The sequence below is a fragment of the Saccopteryx bilineata genome, chromosome X, assembly GCF_036850765.1.
Source record: "Saccopteryx bilineata isolate mSacBil1 chromosome X, mSacBil1_pri_phased_curated, whole genome shotgun sequence".
Classification (NCBI taxonomy): domain Eukaryota; kingdom Metazoa; phylum Chordata; class Mammalia; order Chiroptera; family Emballonuridae; genus Saccopteryx; species Saccopteryx bilineata.
This window is the reverse complement of record NC_089502.1, coordinates 97,649,209-97,661,358: the sequence shown is the minus strand read 5'-3', so window position 1 is coordinate 97,661,358 and position 12,150 is coordinate 97,649,209. Positions and strand designations below refer to the sequence as shown.

Genomic DNA, 12,150 nt, shown 5'->3' with positions numbered 1-12,150 from the left:
CTAGCATGTTTTGCTGGACAGCGCAGAGAGAATGCTGAAAGAGAGAGAGAAAGAGAGTGCTGAGGCTGGTGGGGGCCTTTGAGTCCGTGAGAGTCCGGAGAATGAGTCGGGGCTCTGGGAGCCTTGAGTGAGAGAAAAGTGGTCTTCCCTGCCTGTTTGCTTTTCCGCCGTTTTGAGACTTTAATAAATGGAATGACCCACCATCCTCTGGCTCCACAGTTCTTTTAGCGTCTGCCTGAATCCAATGGGAACCTGCATGGCCATGGCAGCGGCCACTGGCCTTACACCATTCTTCAACTTTTTCTTGGTTTAGCCTCTGGAAGTACTCACCTATCCCTACCCACTCGCTTATGCCAGGTGCAGCGTCCTGGGTTTACCACCTAAAGCGACTTCACAGATACTAAAAGTTGGTGCTGGAACTTGGCACTTGGGCTGAGGGATTTGAGATTTCCGGGTATTCAGAACATCCTGTTATCACTGGTGAATTACTTTCCAGCCCATTGTAACAGTCTTCCTCCTGGACCCACTCCAGAACAAATGGGCTGAGGATGCTGTTAGCCTCCTTTTTTCAATGGCAAAGTGTTCTTGTAGGGTCTTCTCCCAGCATGTGACCCTGGAACCACCCCACTGTGAATGATGTTAAACATCTAAGCTTATCTGTTAACCTGGGTTAAGTTTTCTTAACCTTCCTGTTTTCACCTCCAATCAGTGAAATGCACTGCCAAGGAAAACGGAAATGACTGACAATGTTTACAACAATAGAGCCATTTAGTTATTGATATTTTCAAAGGGAACTGCTTAGGAATGATGATAAAATAATACTTGAAATACCAGAAATATCAAAGTGCAAGCATTCCTTCATTGTGACATTAAAGCAACATTTAGTTTGCTAATCTAACTGCACCCCTCCCTCACAAAAGCCTACAAATGCATTTTAAACAGCACAACTGTGATAAATCATTTTCAGACTTGCAATCTGAAAAATTAAGTGGCACAAGGTGCCAGAATACTTGAACTAGTCAATAAGTTTCTGTTGTGTTTAATACTTGAAACAACTCTTGCTTCAGGAGAAAACAGAGATTGAGTAAAACACACAAACACACAAACACAAACAAACAAAATGCTTGTCGGAGGACTTCGGGGAGAAATTAGAAGTCACTTGCCTGGACCTGGGAAGCCCATGAAAAGTGCTGAGCTGCCTCCCAACCATTCTCCCTGACCACAGTGGAAAGAAAAGACCCATTTTTCTGCTCCAGAAATCAGAGTAAAACCTCAATCTATGGGAGTCATTAATCAAGCCCCAGGGTCAGCTAGTGCAAAAATGAAATGACCATTATATTTACAAAATGGAATTAAATAATAATGTTTCAATTTTATCATATCCACCCCAACTAAAAATTTCCCAAGTTCTTAAGTTCATTTGAGAACAAAATGAATACATTCCAAACCAGTATTAATAAAGTTTGGAAACAGCTGAATCTGCCTGGTTGACTTTTATTTTTTCCTTTCATTGAACTGTTCTGAGATATAATTCTAATTGGCATACATACTTGCTTTTGTGAGTGAGGTCATTCCCAAATCAAATAATAGGAACTGAGTCAGTATTTTATAACATATATCTGACCACTCACCAGCAGATGTTTGTCATCTACCAAGTGGGGTGACAGGGGTTAGTAAGGCCATGGGACTGGGAAGTGACCAGAGCTGCACCTGCTGCTCTGGCAGCCTTATGGCCTCCACTAGAGCTAGCAGCCAATGGAGTAGCTAAGGTTGGGTGGGGGGGCATTGGGGCTGCCTTCATCAACTTTAAGACTCACAGGTTAGGATGGTTGGTCATTGTACAGAGTCTGCATCAGCCCAAGTCTAGCCCATTACTTCAGATAGCTCTCCCTGCAGAATGAGGTACTGTCTGTTCCACTCAGTATGGTGGGGATAACATGGTCCCAAGGCTGAGAGTAAGTTTATGTTGGCACAGGACACTGGAGCATATAAACCAGTCCTCCCCAGGGGCCTACAGTTTTGACAGAGATCACTGTACTTAGGAGCAGGACATGGATTTTTTCCCTTAAGTTAAAAGTATTTCTTTTCCTCTTTGTTGAGAAATAAAAATAGAATTAATTCAAAAAGCATTTAATCATGCTAAGGGTTTTGTTGTTCTTTGGGAGGAGTATTTAATTTCATCCGACCATCTCTTTTTTGTAAAACAGTCCCCTTTGCTATCCTTAGGCAACAACACATAACTTTTTTGTTGTTTATGGAACCTGAAAAATGCACTGTTCTCTTTTATTACATCTGTGTTGGCAATATCCTTTATCAGAGCAAGATACAGCATCTGCTTTTATTGCTTCTAAAACCTGTCTATTTAACATAGGTCAACTCCATGATGTTTGAAAGGAAGTCCTATTTTTAAAACATTATCTTCATCTTAGTATTTTTGGCTTACTGTTCCCATAATCTCTCTGAGGCTGTAATAAATCCTTTTTGGTAAAGTCTACTCTTAGTCATGGGCAAAGTGTCTTTCCTAAGCTCGGGGACATTTTTACCCTAATGTTCACCTTATCTATATGTATGTAAGGGCTGCTTTAGTTAGCCTCCAACTTCACTCTGGGGCTGCTCATAACTCTCTTCAGTTCATCATCTTGACAAAAGAACTCACAGTCTTGCACCCCTATCAGCTCCCCATACCTTACAAATGACTCTGTAATGTTCTGTGCCACACCTTCAGTTAGGCTGCTTTCTCTAGTTCCAGTCTGCTGGCTACCACACCCAAATAATCTTTACACAATATTAATCTTTCTAAATCTTAGGCATTTGGATTTCAGACCAGATGTGAAGCTTCTTGATGGTAGGGCTCACAGACTGTGTTCCTGGGCCCTCACAACTCTCCCTATGCCTTCTGGGGTTCCTTTCAGCACTCCTGTGTGACAGGAGTGTTAACAGAAAGGGCTTCCATTCCATGAGTAAAAGCATGTCTCCCTCAGTGGCTATTTTTGGCATGTGACTCTTCAGGGGAGGAGAATTAGCTCACACCCAACATGGTCAGCATGAAAGTCAAATATGATGGTCACTTTCCAGACTCGTAATTCCCTAAATTAATAATATTCACTATCAGCTGAGGCTCCAATTTCTTAGCATCCATCATGACTGTCTTTCATGTGAACAAGGACAGCTGCAGAAATGTCAAACTGGGCCGCTGGTGCCGTGCCTGTGAGCCAAGGGGATGAAGCAAGAGCTCCAATTCTCACGAAGACATCTCTGAGCTCTGCAACTTTTCTGCAGTTGACATCGCTTCCTATTCATCTCCCAAACAATTCACTTCCCTGTGCTCTTGAATTTGGGCCAGGGTTGTTTCTTGGTCTGTACTGTTCTTTCTAGATACTGCACCCAAGCAGAAATGTTTCTTTCAATAGAGCAAGTTCCTTTGGTTCCACCATGTAGCAAGAGGACAAGCCAGGAGCCCTCACAGAGGGAGAAGTTCATTTATTAGTCACCTTGTTCAACTAGAATATCAGATACAAAATAACAAGGCCAGTTGAGCCTTTTTTATTTCATTCTTTTCTGTGTTGTTCATGCTGAGAGCAGGCTGAGAAAAGGCATACTGAGGAATTTTAAGCCAGCTGCTTATAAATGTTTTTTTTAAGAGCATCATCCCCAACTATTTATATTACATTTGTATTCATGGGAAGAAAATCTCTGCCCAGACAAAAAACAAACAAAAAAACACAAACAAACAAACAAAACTATCTCAATCCTAACTCAGCAACTGCAAATGGGCACTTCTGCCCTTCCCCAGACTACCAGGAGGGCTCTTGGGAACATAGAGCAAAATATATGAACAGTTAAACCTTATTTAATATCACCTGAATTTCCCCAGTGATAGTGTTCTGAAATATATATAGTTGAAGTTCAAATGAATAGGTACAATTCACTGCAAAAGTACCAGAAAAAAAGACCATCTTAACAAGGAGCTTGTTAAACTCTGACAGCATGTGAGAGTGTGATTTTTAAAGGGATAATCATTTTTATTTTAAAATATATCCAGTCCTTCAAAAGAATCACTGAAATGAGTTTCCAAATACATGTGGACAGCATAAGGGTTAAGAAGTTGATAACCTCTTGGAATCCTATTTCCCACAACCTTAGATGTCAAGCAATCCTACATTGTCTGAGATGAACTGTAAGGTCAGAGAGAGCTACAGTGTTGGGAAAAATGATTTTCCACCCATCAGACTAGCCAAGATGAAAAAAAAAATTGGATAAAATCCATGTTGTTGATAGTCTAGGAAGTAAACACTCTAAAAACGGATATGGGAACAAAAATTGGTGCAACTTTGAAAGCAGTCAATAAATGTCACCTCCCCTTAGCACCAAGAAACCTTGGAAATCTTCTTAGTTCAACCTCCTCTTCTCAAAAAGAATTAAAGACTTGCCCAAGGTCAATCAAGATTAACCAGGAGAGCCAGACCCTGATGCCTGGGATCCTGCATCCTAATATGAAAACTGATTTTATATGAACCAAGAAATGACTGTTACTATGTTATGGCCACACATCACTATGCAGGACCAGCCTTCCTCTGCCTGGCTCACCAGACTTCACGAATCTTGATTTCTCCTAAACATCAAATTTCCCACGAGCTTATGGGGAAGGCAGCCACAAAAATGTCTTGATCAAAGGCAGCACTAACTTCACAGGGCAGCTATAAAGATTTGGATGTGGATGTGCTTTAAAAAATTGTTTGCACCTTACTGCAGCCCTGTCACTCAGGTAAATATTTGTGTGTGTGTGTGTGTGTGTGTGTGTGCGCGCGTGGACGCACACATGTGCATGCACGTGTACTATCCTAACTTCCAGCTCTCTGGCATGAACACAGCACACCCCACAGTGCCTTACAGTTGGGAATTTAAACAAATTTTGTTGAATGAGAAATTCTATATAGGAAGAATGTTTAATGAATACCTGTTTACAGGCAATCTGTGTTTAAGCAAATGATTCTCCTTTCGGTGATATTCACACATTTGGAGCAGAATAATCAGATTAAATTAGAATGACTTTCATAACAGTTGCTCATTTCTTTTTCTGTTTGGATGATTTCCTTAGAAAGAAAGCTTTCTGACTTATTGGGGCTTAAATTATGGTTTATTTACCTCCTTTCCTAATTTCATTCAAAGGGTCCATCTGTCTTATCAAGAAAAAAGGCGAAGGTGTCTTAAATGCCTATAGGAGTAAAATCCTGGATCCTGCCAAGGGTAGATCAAAGGGAGACCTGATGAAAAGGACAGGACAGGACATCTGTCTGCTCAGAACCATAGATAGTATAAAATAATGGGCTATTAGAGAAGGAATAACAGACAACAAAGCATTTGAATGAAATTGAGAGGGTGATAATGGATCAGTGAATAATATAAGATGTTTTCCCCTTTCCACATTAATACCCTACTTTAACACCTTACATTTGCTTGGAATTTCATAGTTCCAAGTTTTTTTTACATAAATTACTGTGGCAGACAATCCGCTGCTCATTAACAGCCCCCATCCTGATCTTATTCCAGTGGCAATAACCTAGCACAGAGAATGAATCATGACTGGTTGAAGTCAGTGATCTTTAACTTATTTGGACAGTACAAGCCACCTGGGGAGCTTTTCAAAACATTCCAATGCCTGGACCCCACCCCAGAACAATTATATCAGCATCTCTAGGGGTGAAGCTCAGATATTGACATTAAAAGCTCCTCAGGTGAATGTAATGACACCTCAGGTGAAAGGTATTGACACTAAAGCTCCTCAGGTGAATGTAATGTGGTCCAAGCCAATCATGATGATCCTACTTCATTCACCAATTTTTGGGCTAAGGCAGGCCATGTGACTCAGTAAGTTCCAACCAATGAGACATAAAAGTAAGTTGGCTGGGGGCAAAAAAAATCTGGGAAAGGTTTCTATAACCAGACTGAAGGAAAGAGAGACACAGAAGGGAAAACTCCTCCGCTCCTTACTTACTAACCAGTTTCCTTCCTTTCTGCATTTTGACAACCCTGCATAGTTGTGTGAGGAAGTGCTGCTTGTTGCTAAGGCTACTATCTTGTGACAGTGGGAAGATAAGCTGGTGAATGAAATCCTAAAAAGATATAAAAGATGGAAAGGGCCTAGGTTCTTGGTGACTTGGTTCAGGGTGCTGAGGTCCCCACTCAGCCCTGAAAAAAATCACACTGACTCCCTCCCTGGAAAATCCTGGTTATTGAATCACCCAGAAGTTACTCAGGTCAATTCATGTGTAGCCCTTCTTCACTGATGAGCTGAGGGCATGCTCAGATGTCCTATGAGAAGGACAGCCATGGGGAAGGTGGCTGTAGAGTTACCAGATTTCGTGTGTAGGTAGGTTGTTGTTGGCAACTCAAGGATATATTATTTATTTGTTAAGTGGTTGGAACATATTAGCAATGACGCCATATGTATTTTCCACCCCAGACTAGTCTCTAAGCCCTGCTGGAGTGACAAAGGTGCTGCTAAGGGATGTCGAGGGTGAGGGTGGGAGGCAGGTAAGGGTGAGTCATAATAGAGAGATTCTGAATTCTGAGGTCAAACAACAAAGCTGCTCCACCCTCACCAACCCAGGTGTGACTTTGGGCAAGTTACTTGACTTCTCTGAGTCTCGGATTTCTACTCTGTAAAATTGATAATATGTCCAATTAACAAACTCAAGGCATGGCACATAAGGATCCTCTCCTTTCCCTTCCCTAGAGTAGAGTGTGATGAACTTTCAGAAACTCATCAGTGGGTCAATAATGTTTTCTTTCCAAGAACTAGGAATATAAGCATTTTAGTAAATCCACTGGTTGGTGGTGACATGGTAAGTGTCCAATAATTTCAGCAAAAATATGGGAGGAAGGGATTAGTCACCAAAGAATGAAAGAGCCTAAAAACTGGCTCCCATATGTTCCTGAAGACCTGCAGAGAAAGCTCTGTTGGCCTTCCAAACACCAGCTCCAGTGTCTACAGCCATAGTCACCCTCACAGACCAACTTCCTAGCAGGGGTCCCCAAACTTTTTACACACAGGGCCAGTTCACTGTCCCTCAGACCATTGGAGAGCCGCCACATACAGTGCTCCTCTCACTGACCACCAATGAAAGAGGTGCCCCTTCTGGAAGTGCGGTGGGGGGCCAGATAAATGGCCTCAGGGGGCTGCATGCGGCCAGCGGGCCGTAGTTTGGGGACACCTGAATTGAGGATGAAGCCTTCTACTGTAACCTTTCTCTCTATCCTCTTTCTTACTTGACCCCAGTCAGCACTCAATAAATATTAATAAAAATGGAGGGAAAGTGAAAGATTCTGGGAGACAGTCAGTTCTTAAGGACATAAAATGCTGCAGCATTTGCGCTGGAGGCCTGAGAAGGAGAGTTAAGTATCATCCCCATTACTTACATCCGTAAATACAGGATTAACAAATGAAAGGATGTTTTTGTTAAGATATGACAAGTCACTCTGTGACTTACCTCCCTTTACTCTGGAAATCAGGAAGGAACACAGACTTCCTAGCAATTACAGAAACTGACCAAGAAAACCACTTGATCACTGGGAGAAAAATCAGTCAACTTCTGAAATCTCTCTGAAACTCTGGCTCTATTAACAGTAAAATCCACCTTCATTAACATCTTCAACTTTGGCCTCAGAGCTTCATCCCAGAGGAATAGTGAATTACACTACAAAATAATGAATGGAAACAAGTCACTTCCGTCCACCCAGAGCTGCTTTTCCTCTTCCTCTGTACTGCACAGTGCAGGGTTGGGAGAAACCCATCCCCATGCCACTAACTGAGCTCCTAAGGTCAGCATCATACAAAACAAACTTTTCCCTCAGCCAACGTACAGGCCATACACTGAACACATTTTGAGATTCTTTAAATCCCATATTAGCATCTCGGGATATGTGCTTTACAGAGAAAGAACAACAACAACAACAACAAAAAAATAATGGGGGGGGAGGTGCCTTCACAAAGCTCCTTCTGCAGTTACATCCAAAGCTGTTATTGCCAATCTAAGCCTTGACCTCTTAAACCAGGGGTAGTCAGCCTTTTTATACCTACCGCCCACTTTGGTATCTCTGTTAGTAGTAAAATTTTCTCACCACCCACTGGTTCCACAGTAATGGTGATTTATAAAGTAGCAAAGTAACTTTACTTTATAAAATTTATAAAGCAGAGTTACAGCAAGTTAAAGCATATAATAATAATTACTTACCAAGTACTTTATGTCAGATTTTCACTAAGTTTGGCAGAACAAATCTTTATAAAACAACTTACTATAGTTAAACCTATCTTTTTATTTATACTTTGGTTGCTCTGCTACTGCCCACCATGAAAGCTGGAAAGCCTACTAGTGGGCGGTAGGGCCCAGGTTGACTACCACTGTTAAACGGATCAGGCAAACTGGGGGGGGAGGGGGAAAGCCCATCCCTGAGGTCTTGTCGGCACTAGGCACTAGCACAGGTCCCCAAACTTTTTACACAGGGGTCCAGTTCACTGTCCCTCAGACCGTTGGAGGGCTGCCACATACAGTGCTCCTCTCACTGACCACCAATGAAAGAGGTGCCCCTTCCGGAAGTGCTGCAGGGGGCCGGATAAATGGCCTCAGGCGGCTACATGCAGCCCGTGGGCCCTAGTTTGGGGATGCCTGCCTAGAGGAAGCTGACCAGGCAGCTTTTGGGAAGTGATGTTAATAGGATATGGTCAAATATCCTGCAAACACTAGCCATGGGGGTGGAGGGAGACTCCACATGAGCCAGGGGGAAAGATAAGCCCACTCTACCCTACTATACTAGAACCTAAGACACACATACATATGCAAAAACTCTCAAAAGAAAGGTCTGACTGTGCTTGTGTGCTTGGGAACTCAGAAAGCCCTGGAGTCAGCACAGAGATAAATAGAGGCAGAGGAGAAATATGAAACAGACTCCAGGGAGGTAGGATAATAAATAGAGTCAAGAACTTTCCATCAGACTCTGCTTTTGGCTTTCTCTGTGCCTGCAGACACTGGTGCAAAAAGTTCCTCCACAGGGCAGATTGGCGTCAAGGTAAAATAGTCATCAACCTCAAACAGTCCAAGAAATACGATGCTTTTCATGTCAATTCCCAGTCTCGAGTTCCATGATGACTTTCAAACTTCTTCTCCTCTCCCTAGACCTCTGATACCACTCAGCCCTCCCCTCCCCCAATTCTCAACTGATGACCTCACCTCCTACTTCACGAAGGGGACTGGGAGTATGGACACCTGGGTTCCACCTCAGCCATGCTTAAACTCTCTCATCTTAGAGTCCTCCCCAAAGGAGGCAGGAGGCTAAGCTCTAGATAACGATGACTCCCAAATTCTGACAGGTGCACTTTCCTACCGCTCACAACTATTCTGACAGGATATCTGGAACAGCGTAACTCCCTCTCCCAGCAGGCTGGTCCAAGTTTCCCAAAGAACCTTCCTTGCCCCTCTCTAGCCCGGGCCACCTTACCCGGATTCGCCCTCCGGGACATGAGTGGGAGGCTACGTGGCGCCATCCGCCTCAGCCTCTAACGGTTTCTCCTCGTCCACTGCTGGCGCGGCGTCTCCCTCTTCTCCGCTGCGAGGATAGGCCAGCAGACGCATCGCTGGACCACAGGCGGCCTCCACCTGGCGCACCTGCTCTCGGCTTAGGCGCTCGCGCCAGGCGTGCACGGCTTCGCGGGCGTCGCGTGCGGACAGGTGGAAGGGCCGGTCCGCGCCATAGGCCGCGCCACGCGTCATGTTGACCGCGAAGGTGTCAAGCGCGGCCAGTGCGCGCAGGCCCGCGAACCGCAGCAGGCGGTGCAGCTGCGCGCGAGGCTGCCACACCAGGTCCTCGTAGCGCAGCCTCAGGTAGCGGCGCCGCAGCCAAGCGGGCGCCCCCCGCGCGAAGAGCAGGTCGCGCAGCCACGCTTCACAGATCACCTCTAGCGCGCCAGTCAGGAAAAAGTCAGTGCGCGGCGCGGCAGGCTGAGCGCGGGAAGGGCCTCCAGGGCGAGCGCCTAAGCCATGCGCCAGCAGCACGCGGTGGAAGCGGTCACCCCTCTGGCGGGTGCGCAGCACCTGGATGCTCTCGCGCAACAGACCCTGTCTAGATTTGAGGCGCGAGTTGTGAACGGCTCGAGGGTCTCGGAAAAGCTGTACCACTTTCAGGTTGAGGCCTGGGTCGCGCAGCAGGGGCACCAGCACGCCCAGATCGAGAAGGCGCACGTCCTTGATGACCACCACCGGGTACTTGCGGCACTCGGCCTCCAGGGCGCGCAGAGTCACCGGTGGGCAGCTGCGCTCACAGGCGGCATCCTCGACGAGGCCAATATCTGCCCGGGCATGGGCCGCGCCGGGACACAGGGGCGGCGAGCAGATGACCTTGTTGGTCCGCCAGCGAAAGAGAGTGGCGGTGGTGAGATTGGCTGCACCCGGAGCGCGCGCGGTGGGGTCTCCGGGTGGCGCGTACAGACGCAGCACGGAGAAGTCACAGCGGAAAAGCGAGCGCAGCATGTCGCGTAGCGCACCCTGCAGGCTCTCAGCGTCTCCCGGATACAGCGCCTGCCAGAGATGCCACATGGGCTCGTACAAGTAGAAAACGTCCGGGTGTTGATTAAATAGTTCGCCTAGGAACGACGAACCGGTGCGCCAGGTGGCATGCACATAGATGTGCTGCTTCTCAGCAGATGCCGTCTCCCCGACGGCGCTGCTGAGGTTGCCCGGGGACCCAGGGGACTGGCCTGCGTGCACCTCAGCGGCGGACCGCACCTCCGCGCCTTGCTCGCGCTCTCCTGCAGCCGCCGCCTCCAGGCTCCACACTCCCAAGCTGCGCTGAAGGCCAGGGCAGTGCCTGGCGCCCTTGTCCCCGTCGCGGCCGCCTTCTAGTACGGAGGGGACAAGCAGCAACACCAGAGTGTACAGCACCAACAGCAGCGCGAACTTGCAGTACTCCCTGCGCCGCCGCCGCCGGCCCTTCATCGTTTACCGACACCCCCCTCCCCAGAGTGGGTGGGGCGTCTGTCCTCTCTCCTTCCTTAGAAATCCCGTCCCAAGTCAGCTCCTCCGGCCCCTTTGGGCCCCAATGCGCCGGGAGGAGCAGAGCCACTGGGGCTGTGCATCCACAAGGGGAGAGTTCGGAGGCTGTGGTGCTAGTGGCGGCACCTCTGCCGTCTCTCCGCTCAGCGGCCGGAGAGTCGCCTATTGGCTGCCCTGACAGCCTCCCGCTCCGCCTTCAACTCCGCAGTTTCTCCCCGCCTACCTCTCCGTCCTGGGTTCGCCCACGGAGCTGCCAGATTTGGGCGGAGTTGCAGAGGGAGGGATGGAGACGCGGGCCCGGGCGCGCGGAGTCAGACCCCACCTTTCCCCAACCCCTCCATAAGGAAGTCAAGTCTTCATGAATTAACTTAAGCCAAGGGAGGGGCTCATGTGTACGGAATTTACCCAGTGATGGGATGTGGACCCCACCCGGATATCTCTATTGCCTCTCTTGTTACATGTCCCCTGCCTGGCCATCTCTGTCATAGGCAGACTTGCTTCCACACTATTTAGAATGGGGTTCCTGGTCACTGTCTACATCCAGTGCCTTCATCAGCCGCAGGATGATGAGTGTTACTGAGTTCTGGATGGAGAACTTCAATAAGATAAAGATACACAATTGCACATTGCATGGTGGTCCAGAGAAATCTGAGGCACTATTACATTCACGTGACACATTTAGTTATGGTGTAGTCATTGTGAAATTTCAAGTGTTGTGCTCCTTAGGGTTTTGCCCCCTGAGGGGCATGCATATTTTTCAGGATTTGTTTACTCATTTTTAAAATGTGATGACTTTTTAGTGCCTCTGTACTTCCTGGTGTTGTGAGATTTGGGGGTCATTTGTTACTACAGCCTAACCTACCTATTTTGACACACGTGAGCAAAAATCATTTATAGAATCGGAGTGATAAGATGGTAGAGTTTCTCAGGAGCTAACTGTTTACAAGAACCCATAAAAAGAGACATGTAGTCAAAGATGGGTGAAAAAGTGACAGGAAGTCCAAGAAGCAGATGAAGCTCAGAGTTCCTGAAATCCAAAAAAGAACTAGAAAGGATAATTTTTGTTCTATTTCAGTGGGATAATGAACCAGAATACTAAATAGCC

The 12,150-nt window shown here is 46.5% G+C and overlaps 1 protein-coding gene across 2 annotated transcripts in view; it reads right to left on the bottom strand.

Annotated features, from left to right (window-relative positions):
• Positions 1 to 11,172, bottom strand: part of CHST7 (carbohydrate sulfotransferase 7) — an 84,226-nt gene extending 73,054 nt beyond the window's left edge. For both annotated transcript variants that reach the window (XM_066250379.1, XM_066250378.1), the window contains exon 1: positions 9,496 to 11,172. In XM_066250379.1, the coding sequence (XP_066106476.1) occupies positions 9,528 to 10,988 (1,461 nt within the window). In that variant the 5' untranslated portion in view covers positions 10,989 to 11,172 and the 3' untranslated portion in view covers positions 9,496 to 9,527. The remainder of the gene's footprint in view (positions 1 to 9,495) is intronic.
• Positions 11,173 to 12,150: the final 978 nt, after the last annotated feature.